The 22,223-nt window shown below is 37.4% G+C and overlaps 1 protein-coding gene across 2 annotated transcripts in view; it reads left to right on the forward strand.

Moving 5' to 3' along the window:
- rnf43 (ring finger protein 43) overlaps positions 1 to 22,223 on the forward strand; it is a 140,490-nt gene that overhangs the window by 95,283 nt on the left and 22,984 nt on the right. For both annotated transcript variants that reach the window (XM_084115137.1, XM_084115138.1), the window contains exon 2: positions 655 to 777. In XM_084115137.1, the coding sequence (XP_083971263.1) occupies positions 655 to 777 (123 nt within the window). The remainder of the gene's footprint in view (positions 1 to 654; positions 778 to 22,223) is intronic.

Consider the following 22,223-nt stretch of genomic DNA (forward strand, 5'->3'; position numbering starts at 1 on the left):
TTTAAAAGTGTTTCAACATTCTCTCTCTGTCATCAATGTGCCTTTTGGTCTTCATTGATAAGGAAACTATTAGTCAAATGCGCGCCCACATGCTAGGAAGAGGAAGTTGCCTCTTCAACATCAAAGAGCCGCTGCAAACTGAACTTACTTCATTCATTCATTCATTGCTGTATTCAGATATAAGAAGACTGACTTCATTTGAATCCTTTCGTTTATCAGGGGATAGTCGCATGGAGCAGATTGCACATCATCAGCTACTTATACTTAAATAATTGGACGTTAAATGTGTCTATGCATTTGGCAGATGCTTTTATCCATTGCATTCAAGGTTTACATTTTTTATTTTTTATTTTTGTGCTTGCATTCCCTGAGAATCGAACCTGTGACCTTGGCATTACTAGTGCATGATCTACAGTTTAAAGCAGTGCAATGAGAAAAATAGTATTCGGTAAAAGTCTAAATAAATTAGTTTAAATAAGAAGTGTTGTGTGTGGAATCACTGACATTCAGAAATACGTTTCTAAGAGGATGCCGAGATAACAGTAGGTAATCCGAGGAGTCGGATTCTGACAGAACTGAAATCTCCATTGGGATTTATTGAATGAATGTTGTGGTCAATCTCAGTCACATATGACCGTCTCTGTTTCTCTACAGTCTCACCCATTGTCTCTGTGTAACAACAGTGAAGATGAGCGTCAGGAACCCGACTTCATCAGCATCGTCAAACTCGAGAGTCCAGAGAGGAACGTGCCGCAGTGCCAGCCTCTGCTGGATAAAGTAAGGCTGATGGGAAAACACACTCAAACACACATATATGAGCACTTGCTTGTAGTTCCTTCAGGTTTGTCCAGGATTCTTGAACCAGAAAGCATCATAATGTTGTTTTTCACTTTTCTCAGATCACTTTCTTTCTCTCTTGCCCTTGAATTTAAATAGGCTGTTTAAATTCTGTACATGTAAATGAGCTCTGATGTGATTGGCTGTGTAACCATATTTATTTTAGTCAACAAACAGCAACACTGATGTTAATGAGCTTATGGTTTAGGGATGCACGATATATATCAGCCACCATATCGGTATCAGCCGATATATGTTCATTTTTAATGTTATCGTTATCGGCCCAATAAGAAAATGTGGCCGATATATTAAAGCTGATAAATAATGTATTATTTCCTTCAGCTGAGACTCTTCAGATGTGCACTGTTCAATATGATGGTTTCAAATTGCTTGAAATATGATTGAAATCACCTCAAAAAGGAAAATACGGTGCAACGCAAGTCTTTCATATCGGCTTGATTATAAAATTATAATGAGAACATCATTATAATTGTGTGCTTGAGACATGGATTTTAATGTGAGACTTTTGTTTTTGTAATCAGGCTCTCAAAAATTATTTAAAAATGTGGATTTAGATTTATCAGCCAATATATCGGTTATCGGCTTTCAAATATAAAGAATTATCGGTTATCGGTATCGGCCAAAGTCGGTGCATCCCTATTATGGTTGTGACGTCATAATTCTACAAGATGTTTTTGCAACTTAGTAGAGCTGTGCAATTAATCGCTAAAAGATCACGATCTCGATTCAAACACCCATGTGATCTTATTCCTTATTCGTCTGTCTATTAATCCTTTGAGTACGATCACAGCGAATATTCAGATCTGTGTTCTGATCCAGCTTCACAAACTGTCTTTACAACCACACCGTATCATCATTTCTGTTTCATACATTCAAATTATCACAGAAGTACCAAAATAGAGTAAATCACCTTTTGAACTTGACACTTCAAATAAAGATTGTATCAATTGCGTTGTTACACCAGTAGGTGGCGACAAGTGACTGTTAAAAAAATGTATTTGTCATTGAATCATTCATTCAAGAGATTCGTTCAAAAACGCTGATTCATCCAGTAATGAAACAAGTGAAGTCTTTATGAGAGAGTCATTGAATCATTCACTCAACCCTTTTTTAAGTAATGAATTCAAATGAATCAAATGCAAGCAATTACCATTTTGTCAGAAGCTCTAGTAAATAACATGTTATTTTGTTTAGTCTATTTAAAATCGTGATCTCTATTTAAAACTAAAAATTGTGATTCTCACCTAGTTATGAAACTGTAAGCACTTTGTTTTTGCATAAGTTAAGTATTAATAACTTTACACCTGCTGATGTGTGCGTACTTGTATAGGTACGTGGTCTGAATGGAGCTTTGTGTTGTGAATTAGTGAGTATGTGAAACGGGACAGAGGGTTCCCATCACCCTCGCCCTGGTTCTCGTTCCCTGTGCCAGGCAGATTGTTGGCATCCACAGAGACTCATGCACTCGCGGCACAGACGTTGTTTATGGAGCTAATATTAGCTGGACATCTTCACAGCGGGCCTGGGATGAAAAGAGTGAGTTCATCATCAGTCTGTGAAAGACGGGAAGGTGCAGGACACATCAGCAGGAGGGACGGGGTTTGGGACGTCTCCTTGGAACTCTGGCGCTGGACGTGAGAGGCGTCAGATGAGACTGTCACTTACAGAAAACATCAAAACCTCTGTTCCAAACTCACAGTTGAAGAATCAACTCTCTTTCAATTCATGAGTGTGAAGTTCAGTTAGCCTATCTATCTATCTATCTATCTATCTATCTATCTATCTATCTATCTATCTATCTATCTATCTATCTATCTATCTATCTATCTATCTATCTATCCAACTAGTATCTATCTATCCAACTAGTATCTATCTATCTATCTATCTATCTATCTATCTATCTATCTATCTATCTATCTATCTATCTATCTATCTATCTATCGTTCTATCTATCGTTCTATCTATCTATCTATCGTTCTATCTATCTATCTATCGTTCTATCTATCGTTCTATCATTCCATCTATCTATCCATCCAACCAGTATCTATCTATCTATCTATCTATCTATCTATCTATCTATCTATCTATCTATCTATCTATCTATCTATCTATCTATCTATCTATCTATCTATCTATCTATCTATCTATCGTTCTATCGTTCTATCGTTCTATCATTCCATCTATCTATCCATCCAACCAACCAGTATCTATCTATCTATCTATCTATCTATCTATCTATCTATCTATCTATCTATCTATCTATCTATCTATCTATCTATCTATCTATCTATCTATCCAACCAACCAGTATCTATCTATCTATCTATCTATCTATCTATCTATCTATCTATCTATCTATCTATCTATCTATCTATCTATCTATCTATCTATCTATCTATCTATCTATCTATCTATCTATCCAACCAGTATCCATCCATCCATCCATCCATCATTAATCCTACTTTTTTACATTGAAATTTGTATCGCAGTTTTGCATCCGATTTGCTGTCTCAATTCAAATTCAGGACTTTAACTGAAACTTAAAGCCCTTCTCAATTCAGTTCTGAACGGAGCACAACTTTGGTGTCTATATAGGCAGCATGCTAACCAAAATAGAGCTAATGTCTATTTTTTATTGAATTGAACCTCTTTTCTGATGCATTCAGCACTGAATAATTCGACTACCAATTCGCACAATGTATTCTAGGATTGGCTTCTCCAACGAGGATACATCATGTGATGCTGCCTTTCATTTAGGCCCAGTCAAGGTTTAGTAGCGTCGCTGTGATGTCTGGAAATGTTGCCTAGGTAGGCAGCTCACTAGGTTTAGAAGAGAGCTAAAGAGATTTCCAGGGTTTATTTGGTGCTGCATGTGGCCGTCACACCCTGAACGTCACGCTGTCTGTCTGAACCAATCAACACACAAGCAGACTGTCTCAAGTTAATCAGAGTTAATAACCTGTCTCAAGCAAACCGCACACAGTCCTTCCTCCATTCTTTCCCTCTAGCGCCTGTTTATGTATTTTCCTTGGTGACAACATTCGCCTCGATGGATTACTGCTGTGGATCCAACTTTGTTTAGTGAACATCTGAAGGACTTTAATGGAAACAAAACGCTCTATTACAGTCGTTCTGGATTGTCTCTCAGAAAGCCGACGGTATAAATACACATAAGACCAGGCTAAATTGAGGGGTTTTGGTTGTCTGATGGTTGTGATGTTTAGTTTTTGTGTACGGTCACAGAACACACATTATTTCACTGTTTACATCATATTGTGTTTCCCAACAGCGCTGCAGTGTTATTTTAGAGTCATGAGATGCTCTCATAGGCTTTACTCAAACGCTGAATTAGTTTTACTTTTTTTTTTTCTTTTTTTTTTTAATTTTTATTAGTTTTATTTTTTGTGTATATCTGTATAGTTTTTAATATTTTTTATTATTTATATATATATATATATAATATATTTTATATTTGATGTCAGTTAACATTTATTATATATATAAATAAATATATATATGTGTGTGTGTGTGTGTGTGTGTGTTTAAAATGGTAACTTAAAACATATATATATATATATATCACAGCAATGATTGTGTGTGTCTAATGTGTATATATATATATTTAATATACACTTTTATATTTGATTTCAGCAAACATTATATATATATATATATATATATATATATATATATATATATATATATATATATATACGTGTGTGTGTGTGTAAAATAAATGGTAACCTAAAACAAATATAATATTAATTTTGACATTAATACATTAATGACATTAATACAATTGTATTCATTTTTATTTCAGTTTCGCTTTTTTAGTACATAAGTTAGTACTTACTAGTACTATCTTTTACCCAGCGCTTGGTTAACATCAGCGCTTAGTTAACTGTAATAACCAGTTACTGTACACGTGAACTCTCGTGACTGAGATGTTCCTCTATTTGCATCGCAGATCAATCAAATGCAAATATCGCTGTGAAGAAGACATGGACTCTGACAGGACAGGGACAGTTCGTCCTTTAATGCCAGTTCGCGAGCAGTTGCTAAACATCCTTTGCAGGAGTGACGGTTTAGTGTAAGTGGTGTTTTGGCACCAATAGCAGATATAAAGGCACTTGTTTCATGGTTGCACCGCGGATAATGTACGTCCCTTTCATACAGCGTCCCAGTCTGGACTAGTCCAGCGATGCTTGTCTCGGTATGAAAAGAGTTCCAAATATTTACCCAAAACTCCTCATAGTCTCCCACACAATCCAAACATCCCCTGCGTCTCGGGTTCGGAGGTCCACGCCAAACCATCAAAGGCAGGAGCCTCGGATTCCAGCTCATTGTGATTACGAACGCTCCCAAAAGACGTGGTGACTTTATATTTGTTCAATGCTTAATCCACAAAGCGCTGTTTTCATATGGAATGAAAGGAGCGAGTGTTTCTCTGTGGCGTTTTGTGGGAACGTGAGTCAGAGTGAGCAGGAAGAGACGGGACCCATGCCTCGACATGCTGGACTTAATGTGAGCGTTTCTCAGAGATGCCCCTCTTTTCACCGAAACACTCCTTTGGCCCACATCTAATCCTGTTTGCTTTTAAAATGATGGAGAAGTGAAGACAGGAGAGTGTGTGTTCGATGTACGAGAGCTTATGTTGTGATGTCACTGATGATGAGTATCGTGGCTGCTGGTCTGCGAATAAGGAAATGTTTAATAATTATAATAATAATGCGTTTTATTTAAGGCGCCTTTCAAATCACTCACGGTCACCATACATCAAGAAGTAGCAACAGTAACACTGACAATTAATGATAAATAAGGGAAAGCAATAATTACAAACATGATGACGACTAAAAAAAGTTCTAGATTTGAGTGCACACATTAATCATGAAGGATAAGCACATCTCAATAAATGAGTTTTAAGTTTGACTTTAAATTGAGATAATGAATTACGGATGTTTATCAGAAAGTCTTTCTATACAATGACATAAAGACAGTGAGGGAAAAAAGAGAAATATACAGATAGATATTTTTGGTATTTCTGCTAAAAATATGACAAAGCTGCTTGTATTTCGATTTTTTTTTTTTTTTTTGTGATATATACATTTAATTAAAATGTATTTTAAAATCACACAAGTTATGTTCTCGATCCCAGAACTGTATGTTCCTCAGCAAAAACAGAAGGTATTGAGGGGAAATTAAAAATTTACACCTTGATTTTTATGCATTTTTTAGCTTTTTAATGTATTTTAATGTATTATAAATAATTTATTAATTTAAATACTATTTTAGTTTAGTTTATCTTAATTTAAATGTGGTTTTTGTAGCATTTTAATTCATATTAGTTTGATTTATTTTAATATATTAATATTTAAATAAAGTTTAAATTAAATTAAATAAAAAAATATATAAAGTTTAGTTTACACCTTGTTTTTGTTATTTAGAATTTTAATTTATATTATAGTTAAATTACTTGTATATTAAAAATCATTTATTTAAAGGCAATATTTTAAGAATTTTCATGTATTTATAGCTTTTTTATTGCTTTTACAACTTGTAACGATACAGTAATAAACTGTCGTTTTTTAATGACTGTGTATTGTGTTAATAGGAAAACTTATCTGGTGTTTGTCATTTGTTCAGGCAATTTTAATGTTTTATTAAAATATATTTTATTAAATGAACAGCCTCTAGTTGATTTTGAAATATGGAAATAAACTAAATGATCTTAAAATGCATAGATTAGACTTCTAGGGTTAATAAACGTAAATTACTTTTAAAGCAAAACTTTTAAGGGTTTAAAAGTGGCTTGCAAAAAATATGCATATTTTAAGTAAAGTTAATGAATAATTTTTCATCATTTGTTGAGCAATGTTTAAGTTCATTTTGAGACTTCTGAGAACTCTTCATGTGAAATTACTCATGCAACCAGAAGTGAAGTTGAGTGTGTGTAGAATTGTTTGCTTTCACATGAGCAGAGGAAGTCAAACTCTCGAGGAGAAACATCTATGAAGGAGAACTGATTGGTGATTGGTCTGTCCTCTGGGTTCGGCTCTGATGTGCATGTTTGTACATGCGTGTGTGTGTGTGTGTGTGTGAGTGTGTACAGTGTGTTTGCGTGACCAGCGCTGAGAGCGACAGAGCATCAGGAAGTGTGTTAAAGAGGGAAATCCTCAAGCACACGTGTAAATCTCTCAGTTCCAGTGTGTTTCTCTCAACACAACATGAATCAGACCTCAAACTGATGCCTTTATCTTTTTACTGGCTTGTTCTCTCACTCCATCTTTCTTTGTGTTATTTGACATGGGCGTTCAGTGGAAATGGTCGGTATGTCATCAGACACTCTAATAGACAATATAATGCACAGTACACACACCATACACTGCATACTATTTAAAAACATTGTTTGTGTAGCAGTATGCATTACACAACAGTTGATTGACACTATTGTTGCATGAACTGTCTGCAGATTAAAGCATCGGCTTGTAAGCTCGCGCTCGATCGGCACAGAGTCCGGCATCAGACCAGCGCGGAAGGTCTCTACGTGTTATTGTCTTTTCTCGAGGCAAAGTATTTTTGATTAAATGCAATATATTTTCTCATATGTATTTTCTCGTTATTTCATCTGACTCCATAAATGAAAAGATTTTAATGATATCTGTGGATCATTAATTATGTGAGCGAATGTTTGACTATTCTTTTTAACTCTTTAATGAAAATAATGTCAAAGTTAGTTAGAATAATCAAATGTAACAATTTATTATGTCAGGTAAATGTATCATGCCAATTACATAATCAATTCAAAGATAATCAATACAAAACATCAAAATCTCTGGATTAAAGAGAAAAGATGCAAACCCGACATTAAAATACATGATGCTAAGAGTTTTGGTCACTCTAAGGCCAACTTGAGTTACAAAAAGGCCCCGATCTTCTCGTTGCATTTCATTATATAGACAGAACCTCTTTCACATGGAAACATCTGCTAACAATGGGAATTTGCATTCAGAGGTTTCACCTTCCTTTGTGTGCCAGTTATCTCTAAACTCTTAAAAACCTTATTACCTTTTGTTTTACTTATTTGGAAATGAGACATTTGTACCAGTCGCACTGAGACATTTCAAATGATACCAAACATGCATAATACTCGTTGATAATCATTCATATTAAACCATTTAGATTCTTGGGTGAGTTTTTGGTGATCTTCGCATGGGGGAGAAGGAGTGGGGGATGAGGGAGAGAGATGTATTCTGAGGTGAGACTTTTGTCTCAGATGGTGAGTTCAAATGGTAATTTCCAGCAAGATCCTGTCTTCTCAGGGTCTGGTCGCTCCTTAACCAGACTGTCCGGCATTTTCTAATTTCTCAATTCTTACAGGCTAAATGAATAAATATTGCTCTAGTTTATAGTATGTACAGTATACTGTACACACAGTATGCACATTTTCTGTATGCATAAAACACTATGGATAGTTGACATGATAACTTTACCAAAAACACTTCTGCCCAGGAATACTGTATTCCACAACGAATTCATCCAAATAATGAGAATAAAAACCTCTTAATTTGAAGTCCTACAGCTTCCCAGTTCCCTTTCAGTTCGGTCACGTTCGACGTAGTCACTGATCGGGATCACGCTTAGGGAGCCGGTCATCTTCGAGTATTGATAATACGAGCCCATGCAGATTTGAATCTCGTATAAACACGGAAGCGGATGCACGCATTTGTCTTTCGTATGTCCATGTCTCTGAAGAGTGTTGATTATTTCAACGAGCGAGTGTGTCGGTGCTTCTTGCAAACGTTTGCCAGAGAATGTGAAAGCATTGACAAATAATGTTTCGTCCCATCTCATATTTTTTCCCTTCATCATGATTCATGTCCCTTTATGCGATCAAAACTATTGACCCTGACCTGCAAGATATTCCGGTTTTGTGAAGAAAAGCACTTCAACTAAGGCATCAGTAAACCATCACAGAAAGGCTAACAACACATATCTGACTGATTCTGAGAATGTAAAGTTGAGTTACTGAGTTCAAATGGGGGGGAAATCCCATCCATATACAAAATTATTCAACACCCAAAAATCTAATTTTGTAGAGAATCCTGTACTATATATATATAAACAAAAAAACATTGTCTGTAAGTGTTTACAACCCTCTAAGACTCTCTACTGGATTCTTTGGCCAATCCCTGTGTGCAAAAGCTTCCAGCTCACTGATATTCTTTGTTTTGCTGCTTAAGGACCGTCCCCAGACCAAGCTTTGGTAGATTTGAATGTGCACTTGGGATCATTGTCCAGTGATCCAGTAAAGCTCCAGTTTACACACTGAAGGTATCATAACGGCCTAATACTTCAAACAATCCATGCCGCCTCTTCTGTGCCACACACACTGCTGATCCTTCCAGTTTGGTCTCATCACGCCATAAAACAATCTTTCTGAACTCCACCAGCATGTCCGAATTCATTTTAGCAGATTCAAGTCAGCGTTTTACGTTGTCTAGGTCCGGAGTTGTGTTCGTCGAGGTGTCTAGACATGAAGTCAATGCTTGTTTTAGTCATATTCCTGCACTTTTGTCTTGGCCATATTTGCCTCTCATCTTCAGCACACGCAGAGCTAAACTCATGCATGTGTCACAACTAAAGCGTCGGTATACTGTTAAAGTGTTTAAGTGTCGGTATACTGTTCCCAAAGGCTTAATTGTGTTTTAACTCACTTTTAAGATTTGTACCTTTATTTTGTAACTCATGATTAGGGGTGTGTGATATATATAATTTCCCAGGATAATATTCTGATTGTTGTTTTACCATATGTGCGATCTGACATTATCGAGTATGTCCCTCAAACAAAAACATACCTAGAGAGAGCACACATACGTGATGTAGTCTAGTAGGTTAGACTAGTGCACTTGTGCATTTAGTGCACGCTTTCACTGCATGATTTACTCTATTAAAATGCATTTATAATGCCCTCAATTTTCAAGATAAGGGGCAAAAATACCTTTGAATGTCTTTTATATTTATATTATTTAGTTAATATCACACGAAGAGTGCTGTTTCATGATTACAAATGTGATTTTGATTTTATACAACAGTTCAATAAACAAGATTAAATGATTTACATTTTTGACACAATATTGCCTGTTTTTGCTCTATTTTGCCATCAAAAATAGTTCCAAACAAAACCACATGTTTTGTGTGTCTGAGCAACACACGGCAGAGTTTCGTTTCTGGATGAACGAATCGGTTGAATGAATGATTCAATGACACACTCATTAAGACAGTCAAGTTCCTGAATGAATCAGCCGTTTGAACAAATCGGTTGAATGAATGATTCAATGACACACTCATTAAGACAGTCAAGTTCCTGAATGAATCAGCCGTTTGAACGAATTGGTTGAATCGCAATGACTCACTCATTAAGACAGTCAAGTTCCTGAATGAATCAGCCATTTGATCGAATCGGTTGAAGCTCAACGACTCGCTCATTACAACAGTCAAGTTCCTGAATGAATCAGCCATTTGATCGAATCGGTTGAAGCTCAACGACTCGCTCATTACGACAGTCAAGTTCCTGAATGAATCAGCCGTTTGAACGAATTGGTTGAATCGCAATGACTCACTCATTAAGACAGTCAAGTTCCTGAAGGAATCAGCCGTTTGAACGAATCGGTTGAATCTCAATGACTCACTCATTAAGACAGTCAAGTTCCTGAATGAATCAGCTGTTTGAACGAATCGGTTGAATCTCAACGACTCACTCATTAAGACAGTCAAGTTCCTGAATGAATCAGCCGTTTGAACGAATCGGTTGAATCTCAACGACTCACTCATTAAGACAGTCAAGTTCCTGAATGAATCAGCCGTTTGAACGAATCAGTTGAATCTCAATGACTCGCTCATTAACAGTGATTTGCTGCCACCTACTGGCAGTTTAAATTTCACATTTAAAGTATCTTTAAAGAATTTCAAAAATATCAGTAATTAACGTTTTAGGTTTAAAACATCAAAACGTTATCTCTGCATTTGTAACTGCGGTTTGCACGCATTCATGTCCCTCGGAGCTGCATTAAACAGTGTGTGTAAATGCATCTAAACGCCACTTCAGATGCAGATTCTGTGTTTCCTCTGCATTGCAAAGATCAATTTTGATACTGATTTCATTTGATTGGTAACAGCCCTATTGTGTATTATTATTATAATTGAATTTGACAGAAAAGATGATGCATACATTTAATTAGGATTAAAAAAATGCTCATAAAAGGTAAAAATCAATGTAAACTCATTGGAAAAGATGATTTCTGTCACTGCTGTGAACTGACCATATCATCTAATTATCGTTATCGAGAAAATCCCAGAAAATATGGAGATGTCATTTTTTGGTCTATATCGCACACACCAACTCATGATATGTTAAACATGATAAAACTACTATATCATCTTCCTCTTTGGCTTTCAGTTGTAAGGCATATACTATAAACTATAGAAATGTAGTTGTATTGTGTGTTGCTGTTGCGTCCGTCTCTCTTCTGCTCTCTTTCCAGCGTTTTCTACGGGCTGATGTTATCATGGCCGCTCGCCCACTGTGTGTGATAAAGAGAAAAGAAAGGGCTTTTGTAGACAGAACCTCCCTCATCATCACTCCATCAGAGAGAGAGAGAGAGAGAGAAAGCATTTTGATTGGTGATGGAATGCATTCATATGGCCGTATAGGAAGTGGGCGTGTGTGTCTTTTATGTCGAGTCTGTCAGGGTGTGTTAGTTGCGTTTGATAAGTTTAAAGTTTCTCCATGCCGGTCTCTTTCACTCGTCCAGGTCTTTGTGAGGAGTGTGTATATCTGATTGTGTGTGTGTGTGTGTGTGTGTGTTTTGGCCCATTTGTCGCTGGGCAACAGTGTGTGCAGTTGTTGTGGATTCCAGCGCTGCATCTGTTGTGTTTGAAGCTCAAGGTCGGCCCAGCGGGCGATAAGTCTTCTGTTGTTGTTACTCACACTATGTCGCACACTTTGTGGGATGTGTTCCCATTGGAACGGGCTCTTCTCACATGGATGAGAACACAAGAGCCTACATCTCCTCTCTGGGCAGCTGAGGAGGGTGTGTGTGTGTGTGTGTGTGTGTGTGTGGGGGGGGGGGGGGGGGGGTTCCTTCTTGTTAAATGTTGATTTGTAGAAGCTGAAGTATTTTTATTTAAAAAAGTTATTATTTTTTTCATTAAGATTTTTATTACAATTAAATGTAAAAAAAAATTCATTATGAAGAAAATTTTAACTTTGTTATTCTATTATATTTAATTGTCACATTTTTCCATCAAACTCCTAATACTGTGGTGCATCCATTTAATTCTTATAATTTTTATACATATTTTTCATTATGTCCAGGCATTACAACAAATACCTTTATTTATATAAGGTTAAAGTGAAGTATTAGTTTTTATATATATATTTTTATTTTTTATCAGAAAAACATGTCTGGGTCATATTTCACCATAAAATAAATATTTTGCATAAACAAAATGAAGCCTATTTTTGTTTTAGTATTTCATTGTGACGTTTATCTGACGAATTGTCATTGCTGTAATGCTTTTGGATGTTAATGTTTCTTAAATTCATCTAATTTCTATTAATAATTAGCATCATCCTCATTACATATATATATATATATATATTTTTCCATTTAAATCAGCATAAAATCAGTACAACAAATGCTACATTTATATATATATATATATCCTTCATATTATATTGTAATAAGAATGTTTAATGTGCTTAATTGCACATTAATGTATTAAATGTATTTTTAAAGAGGACGTTTATGCTCTTCCTCGAAGTGTTGATGATGTTTTCAGGCTCTCCTAGAGCAGGTTTTCCTGCTGTAATGTTGATTATTCTCCTCATATTCTCCTCTGTTGCGGCTCCTCTCTTCTCGGTCTGTCAGTAACGCTCTGTTTAGCTCCTGTCTCTGTGAAGCCTGCGGGTGTGAACGGGTTGATTCTCGGGTCACTCGTCCAGCCTGTGATCCGCACGGATGACCTCCAGCTGGTTCTCGGACACGAACGGCTCCTCACACACTCCTCACACACTCGCTGTGGACTGTAGATCTGCTCTGCTGAATCGCCAACAATCCCATTAAAGCATCAGACGGTGTTCCTGCAAAACAACACATATCTCTCTGCTTTCTTTCATTAGAGAGTGTGTGTGTGTGTGTGCGTGCGTGTGTGCGTGCGTGTGTGCCTGTGTGTGTGTGTGTGTGTGTGTGTGTGTGTGTGTGTGTGTGAGCAGTGTTTGTGTGCGAGTGTGTGTGTCTGTGTGTGTTTACGAGAGTGTGTATATGGGTGTTTGTGCGAGTGTGTGCGAATGTGTGAGTTTGCGAGAGTATGCGAGTGTTTGTGTGTGTGTGTGTGTGCGTGCGGGTGTTTGTGCGAATGTGTGAGTGTGTGCGTGTGTGTGTGTGCGAGCGTGTTTTTGTGCGAGTGAGTGTGTGTGTGTGTGTGTGTGTGTGTTTGCGAGAGTGTGTATACGGGTGTTTGTGCGAGTGTGTGTGCGAATGTGTGAGTGTGTGTGTGTATTTGCGAGAGTGTGCATGCGAGTGTTTGTGTGAGTGTGTGTGCGAATGTGTGAGTGTGTGTGTGTGTGCGGGTGTTTGTACGAATGTGTGAGTGTGTGTGTGTGTGTTTGCGAGTGTATATGCGAGTGTTTGGGTGAGTGTGTGTGTGTGTGTGTTTGCGAGAGTGTGTATGCGAGTATTTGTGCGAGTGTGTGTGCGAATGTGCGAATCTGTGTTTTTGTGTGTGTGTGTGTGTGTGCGAATGTGTGAGAGTGTGTGTGTTTGCGAGAGTGTGTATATGGGTGTTTGTGCGAGTGTGTGCGAATGTGTGAGTTTGCGAGAGTATGCAAGTGTTTGTGTGTGTGTGTGTGTGAATGTGTGAGAGTGTGTGTGTTTGCGAGAGTGTGTATATGGGTGTTTGTGCGAGTGTGTGCGAATGTGTGAGTTTGCGAGAGTATGCAAGTGTTTGTGTGTGTGTGTGTGCGAATGTGTGAGAGTGTGTGTGTTTGCGAGAGTGTGTATATGGGTGTTTGTGCGAGTGTGTGCGAATGTGTGAGTTTGCGAGAGTATGCAAGTGTTTGTGTGTGTGTGTGTGTGTGTGTGTGCGTGCGGGTGTTTGTGCGAATGTGTGAGTGTGTGCGTGTGTGTGTGTGCGAGCGTGTTTTTGTGCGAGTGAGTGTGTGTGTGTGTGTTTGCGAGAGTGTGTATATGGGTGTTTGTGCGAGTGTGTGTGCGAATGTGTGAGTGTGTGTGTGTATTTGCGAGAGTGTGCATGCGAGTGTTTGTGTGAGTGTGTGTGCGAATGTGTGAGTGTGTGTGTGTGTGCGGGTGTTTGTACGAATGTGTGAGTGTGTGTGTGTGTGTGTGTTTGCGAGTGTATATGCGAGTGTTTGGGTGAGTGTGTGTGTGTGTGTGTTTGCGAGAGTGTGTATGCGAGTATTTGTGCGAGTGTGTGTGCGAATGTGCGAATCTGTGTTTTTGTGTGTGTGTGTGTGTGCGAATGTGTGAGAGTGTGTGTGTTTGCGAGAGTGTGTATGCGAGTATTTGTGTGAGTGTGTGTGCGAATGTGTGAATGTGTGTGAATCTGTGTGTGTGTGTTTGTGCTAGTGTGTGTGTATGTGTGTGTTTGCGAGAGTGTGTATGCGAGTGTTTGTGTGAGTGTGTGTGCGAATGTGTGAGTGTGTGCGAATCTGTGTTTGTGTGTTTGTGCGAGTGTGTGCGAATGTGTGAGTGTGTGTGTGTGTGTGTGTGTGTTTGCGAGAGTGTGTATTCGAGTGTTTGTGTGTGTGCGAATGTGTGAGTGTGTGCGAATCTGTGTGTGTGTGTTTGTGCGAGTGTGTGTGCGAATGTGTGAGTGTGTGTGTGTGTGTGTGTGTTTGTGAGAGTGTTTTATGCGAGTGTTTGTGTGAGTGTGTGTGTGAATGTGTGCGAATCTGTGGTGTGTGTGTGCGAATCTGTGTGTGTGTGTGTTTCTGTAGTGCTGCCGGAGCGATTGAAGCTGCTTTTGGAAACTGGGAATGCTAAATGTTTGTGTCTCGTGTCATTCTTGAAGGTGCGCTCATTTTTTCACATGTCAGATGGTCGTCGGTGTCAGCGTGTGTGTGAACTCTGAGGAATGCCGCTCTAAATATAACTCTGGGACATACAGACACTTACTGCCATTTCAAACTACACGAGATGTGGCGTTTGGCCCTCTAGCCGCTGAAGCATTAAACTACAGGTTCCTCGCGGCAGAACATTGTTTTGATGATCACGTGAGTTGAGCTTCGGCTCTTACGCGGATGAATCTGATCAGTGCGAATGTCATTAATAACATCAAAAACTCCTCCATTATTAAAAAGCCTGATATCTGAAAAATATGCACGCTTTTATGCTGCTATTCTTTTGAATGATTGTTTTAAAGTAATGTTACAAAAGTTTGGCAATGCTGCAGTATTACATTATAACTGAGATACTATTACAGTGTTTATTCATATTTTGAAATTTTATTTTTTATATTTTCCATTTCATTTAATTTTGTTGTTTTTGTATTTTTTTTATTTTTATTAAATATGTCTATACAGTTTATATTAATTGTTATTTCGGTTTTAGTTTGTTATTTTAGTACATCAAGTAAAACTAAATGAAAGTGAGAAATGTTGCATTGGCAACTAGCTTATTTTATTTCAAAGCATTAATGTTTTTTATGGTTTTGTTTAGTTAACTATAATAACCCTGGATTGCTGACATTAGACAGATATTCATATCACGTAAGGTAAAACAGTGGAAACTTACTTGTCTTGTATGGTATTTATTGACAAATAGAGCAAATCAGTGACTGGTTTAGAGATTGTGATCTGCATAAACATTGTTTAGTCAAGTCAAGTCAGCTTTATTTACAGTGAGGAAAATAAGTATTTGAACACCCTGCTATTTTGCAAGTTCTCCCACTTGGAAATCATGGAGGGGTCTGAAATTGTCATCATAGGTGCATGTCCACTGTGAGAGACATAATCTAAAAAAAAAATCCAGAAATCACAATATATGATTTTTTAACTATTTATTTGTATGATACAGCTGCAAATAAGTATTTGAACACCTGTCTATCAGCTAGAATTCTGACCCTCAAAGACCTGTTAGTCTGCCTTTAAAATGTCCACCTCCACTCCATTTATTATCCTAAATTAGATGCACCTGTTTGAGGTCATTAGCTGCATAAAGACACCTGTCCACCCCATACAATCAGTAAGAATCCAACTACTAACATGGCCAAGACCAAAGAGCTGTCCAAAGACACTAGAGACAAAATTGTACACCTCCACAAGGCTGGAAAGGGCTACGGGGAAATTGCCAAGCAGCTTGGTGAAAAAAGGTCCACTGTTGGAGCAATCATTAGAAAATGGAAGAAGCTAAACATGACTGTCAATCTCCCTCGGACTGGGGCTCCATGCAAGATCTCACCTCGTGGGGTCTCAATGATCCTAAGAAAGGTGAGAAATCAGCCCAGAACTACACGGGAGGAGCTGGTCAATGACCTGAAAAGAGCTGGGACCACCGTTTCCAAGGTTACTGTTGGTAATACACTAAGACGTCATGGTTTGAAATCATGCATGGCACGGAAGGTTCCCCTGCTTAAACCAGCACATGTCAAGGCCCGTCTTAAGTTTGCCAATGACCATTTGGATGATCCAGAGGAGTCATGGGAGAAAGTCATGTGGTCAGATGAGACCAAAATAGAACTTTTTGGTCATAATTCCACTAAACGTGTTTGGAGGAAGAAGAATGATGAGTACCATCCCAAGAACACCATCCCTACTGTGAAGCATGGGGTGGTAGCATCATGCTTTGGGGGTGTTTTTCTGCACATGGGACAGGGCGACTGCACTGTATTAAGGAGAGGATGACCGGGGCCATGTATTGCAAGATTTTGGGGAACAACCTGCTTCCCTCAGTTAGAGCATTGAAGATGGGTCGAGGCTGGGTCTTCCAACATGACAATGACCCGAAGCACACAGCCAGGATAACCAAGGAGTGGCTCTGTAAGAAGCATATCAAGGTTCTGGCGTGGCCTAGCCAGTCTCCAGACCTAAACCCAATAGAGAATCTTTGGAGGGAGCTCAAACTCTGTGTTTCTCAGCGACAGCCCAGAAACCTGACTGATCTAGAGAAGATCTGTGTGGAGGAGTGGGCCAAAATCCCTCCTGCAGTGTGTGCAAACCTGGTGAAAAACTACAGGAAACGTTTGACCTCTGTAATTGCAAACAAAGGCTACTGTACCAAATATTAACATTGATTTTCTTAGGTGTTCAAATACTTATTTGCAGCTGTATCATACAAATAAATAGTTAAAAAATCATACATTGTGATTTCTGGATTTTTTTTTTAGATTATGTCTCTCACAGTGGACATGCACCTACGATGACAATTTCAGACCCCTCCATGATTTCCAAGTGGGAGAACTTGCAAAATAGCAGGGTGTTCAAATACTTATTTTCCTCACTGTATATAGCGCTTTTTACAACACAGATTGTTTCAAAGCAGCTTTACAGAGATAACAGGAGAATAATGCAAAAAAAGTTTGTTTCCAGAAGAAAATAGCATCACAGTCCAGCTTAAGTAAGTTCAGTGATGGTTCATTTTTGTTGTAAAAAAGTTATTAATTTAGTTCATTTATATTGTTACGGCCAGCTCGTTTCGACCGTACATAAAGTATACAAGTACACTGAAGTAATGACTAGCAAGATTTTATTAGTCTTCAAAAATACAGATAAATTAATATAACAAAGTCTAGGGTTCAAACTCAAAAGGGAAAAATCATAATCCAAATGGGGAGGAGAAAAGGTTGGTATGGGCTGTAGACAAATAAAGGTTCGCAACAAGTGACTCAAGTTCACAAGTTCAGAGTCCAGTTCTGGTTGAAGATCGGAGTCGCGCCGGTATGGAGACGGGTTTGTTGAGGATCAGTGCCGATGGCTGACGTGTCGATTTGTGAACCGAATCAATGCAGCAAATGTTTTGCTAGTGCAAAATATGTTGATTCATGTTTTATTACAGGTTCTGCCACTTTCATTTTCTGCCTGCAAACTCTTATGGTGTATTCACACCAAACGTGAAGTGTATATTCGCATCTCGTTACTCGCTCTAGATTACTCGCGGGATGTTTCTTATTATTATTATTGTACTCAAGGGGTGGTTGATTATGATTTCACTTGTCTAACTTTAGTTAGTGTGTAATGTTGCTGTTTGAGCATAAACAACATCTGCAAAGTTACAACGCTCAAAGCTCAAAGCAAAGGGAGATATTTGCTTTTAAAGAAATCGCTTTTTAAGGACTACAACAAACGGCTGGTAGAGACTACACCACATTCCTCCCGGGTTAGTGACATCACCAACCCTAGAATTTGCATAAACCCCGCCCTCGGGAACACTCAACAAAGGGGGTGAGTCCATGTTGAGAAGAGGTAATAGGAGCTTCAACACACAAGCTTTCGAAGCTCCGCCCCCTGTGCCAGGAGCAGCAGCTCATTTGCATTTAAAAGTACACACACAAAATGACATGTTTTTGCTCACCCCCAAAAAGTGACAACTTTAACATGCTATAAAAAATTATCTGTGGGGTATTTTGAGCTAAAATTTTACATACAGACTCTGGGGACATCAGAGACTTATTTTACATCTTGTAAAAAGGGGCGTTATACCACCCCTTTAAGATTGGTCCGAAGCCTGAGCTGTTTTCTGTTGCTCGCGCAGGGAATGTGAATGTGCCCGTTGGTGTTGGAGTTTCTGCTTCACCCTGAAGCGCCGGCGTATATATTTTACTGTCGTGATGTTTCTGCCTTTGATGCTGCAGCGAGTGTGTTTGAAGATCAGCCGATGTTTAATTGCTCGTGAAATACCTCTGTGGATCAGGCCCGGGCCTGCGCTCGCGAACATGGACGCGGGACGAGGAAGCGGGTCAGAGGACGGGGATCGCTGGAGGCTCGCACCGGGGGAATGGGGAGGGAATGGGTTTTGGTTTGGGTTAAAAGTTTAGGTCAGGATTCAGGAGGCCACCAGAAAAGGTTTAGAGAAGTTAAACCCTGAGAATTAAGACCGAAACCCCTACATTAAGTGGAAGCTAATGTTTGGGGACATACAGTACACTGCCATTCAAAAGTGTGGGGCCAGTACATTATTTTTATGCTTTTGTTTAGTAAACATGCATTGAATTGATCAAAAGTGACAGTAAAGATGTTACAAAAGATTCGATTTCAAATAAAATGCTTTCTATTAATCAAAGAATCCTGAAAAATGTATCATGGTTTCCACAAAAATATGAAACTGTTTTTACATTGATAATAATCATAAATGTTTCTTGATCATCAAATCATCATATTAGAGTGATTTCTGAAGGATCATGTGACACTGAAGACTGGAGTAATGATGCTGAAAATTCAGCTTTGATCACAGGAATAAATTACTATTTAAAATTGTAATAATATTTCACCGTTTTTACTGTATTTACTGCATTTTTGATCAAATAAATGTAGTCTTGTAGTCAAAAACATTTCTAAAAATCTTAAAATTGGCCCCAGATTTCTGAATGGCAGTGTTAACGGAAGTGTTTACACATTCAATAAACATATATGCATATTTGTAAATAAAATGTATCTTGACATTTGACTCAACTTTTCCAACACTAGATCCTATTGTTTCTGCAAAAAAATGACATTTAGACATTAAGGCTATGTTTTTGAAAGTTATTGAAACAAACACATTTGGAGGTGAAAAGATTTGAGCCTGTGTTTCTTTTTTGATGGTCACTGCAAGTCTTTTTCATTCTAGCGGATTATTAAAGTTGTTCAACTTAATGAAATGCGTTAAATCTAATGCACTGTCTTCTAAAATATCCACTTTATTCTCAAATCTTTTCATCATCAGGCCAAGACGCTCACAGATCTGCTGGTTAGAAGGACATATAACAGGGCGGTGCTGTGGATTTATAGCCGTGACTCAGACGCTCAGTCTTGACCAAACAGACTCTATTTCACCCTATAGCGACTGTTGTATTTCCAGACGTCAGTGGCCAAATCTTGACATTTATAACAGACACGGACTGTAAGTCACACACACATGCTCAGTTTGAGTTGCTTTTCTTGCTGTGATGCACTAAAAGTGTGTGTGGCGAGTCTGTGTTAGCCGTTGATGGCTAATTTGTGAGTTTTTGCAGTTGATAGAAATAATATATAGAAGGATGGAAATTAGGGATGCACGATATATCCAAATAAAACCGTCATCCCGACATATTGCTTAGTGCAGACTGCAATTTAATTAAGTATATTCTGTACTGGCAAAGTGACGAGTGTCACTGTGAAACGGGCAGCGCATTCATCCGTTTGCCAGCAACCCGTTCATGATTGTTTAATGTTTAACAATGAAGAAATTAAGACATAAATATTAGTATTGTAATTTTACAGTTGTACTAAAAAATACAAATATTTGCATCAACTCCATTGACGGAATTTTCCGGCTTTCCGTGTTTTCACTGTTATACGGTAGGGGGCGTTATTACACATTTTCTGAAAGAGTACACTCAAAAATGTATATGTTGGCTTTAATTAACTTTTTTGTCAACAGGTTCCACATAACTGGGTCATAATTTGTTCATGTAACTTCAACACCATGGATTTAAGTCATTTTAAGCGACCCATTTAAGTAGTCTCAAAGTGAATTTTTAAAGGCTCCCTGACACGATTCAGGTATTCTTATTTTTTATATTCATTCATCCTTTAAGATTTCATTTATTTTAGTGACACATAATTAAATTGATAGACTATTGCCAGCTATTTGCTAACAGTAGCACATATTAGCATTTTAAATGCTGATATTTACATGCTCCTTCAGCCAAAGCAGTTGAAAGTAGCAGAATGACGTTGAACTAAAATTGATTAAGTTCAACTTAATGCATTTGTTTAAATGTAGATAAAATCAATTGAATAAAACGATAAAAAATTGATTCATTTCAACGAATCATTTTTTTCATGAGAAAAGAGGAAGACTTGATATGTGTAATTGTTTAATGTTCAATTATAATTGAACATTAAACACAATTACACATATCAAGTCTTCCTCTTTTCTCATTTTCTCAAAAAAAACCCCCCATAAAATAACACTTAATTTTAACATTTATTCTCTCTTAATTCAACCATATGCAAAGCATGCTGGGAACTAGCAAGCACCGCCCAGTTTCAGTTAATGCAACACAAATCATTCATGTAATCCAACACAAACGGATTAAGTAAACTTAAATTTTACATATATTTAAGAAGATTGAACACAATCAAATTAAGTTAGGGCAAAATGGCAGTTGGCGTCACTATACTGCCACCCTCTGGATGTTAGAAGTTTTTACTTAACATAAATGGTTTGTGTTTAGACAACGGGTAATATTAATATATTATGTAAAGTGGACAACCTTCCTTGTTCATTTTTTTGAGTGTACTAAAAATCCAGATCAAAACACAGGTGAAGAAGAAGCAGAAACGAGAGATAAAGGGATTGCTCATGCGTGGTGTAGGCTTTGACAAAAACACGATTTTCTCAGCTTTTTGTTCAAAATGTTGCTTTTTTATCAAGTGTTGATGCAAAAAGAATGCATGAAGCTAAAATAAAAAGTTTATTATTATTATTATTATTATTATTATTTTATACTGAATTGGTCGAAAACATTATAAATGTGGCCAATGGAGAAAACTTTGTTCACTTTATGATTTCTGAAAGAAGTTTATGTTAGTTCTTAAAGATTAAACCCAAGTGTAAACAACCAAATAATAAAAAATATATATCATTCAGCCCTAACAGGATGGCTCACACACACACACACACACACACAAAAATCTTATTCCAGCTTTTAAAAATATTTTTATTTTGCACTCCCCAATAAAATCACTCCAGTCATTCTAGAGTAATTCTTTCCAAATATACATCTGGTGAATATTCCTGTATTTATTCATATTGCAATATATATATATATATATATATATATATGTATGTATGTATGTATGTATGTATGTATGTATGTATGTATGTATGTATGTATGCATGCATGCATGTGTGTGTATATATATAAATGAATATATATATAAATGAATATATCTCAGTCTTAATGGAAATCATTGGCATTCACATGCAATCATAAGTCCTGTAACTGTTTGTGTTTGAATCACCAGAGATGTGTAAAAGTCAGCTTTTTTCATTTCAATGTTTTCAACCATTAAAATATTGCATAGTTTCTTCAGCACCCCAGAAATGCACATGCACACTTTGGTCAGAGTGGAATAGATGCGTTTAAAGTGTTTTCACGATTTAA

The sequence above is a fragment of the Abramis brama genome, assembly GCF_963993115.1.
Source record: "Abramis brama genome assembly, chromosome: 5".
Lineage (NCBI taxonomy): Eukaryota > Metazoa > Chordata > Actinopteri > Cypriniformes > Leuciscidae > Abramis > Abramis brama.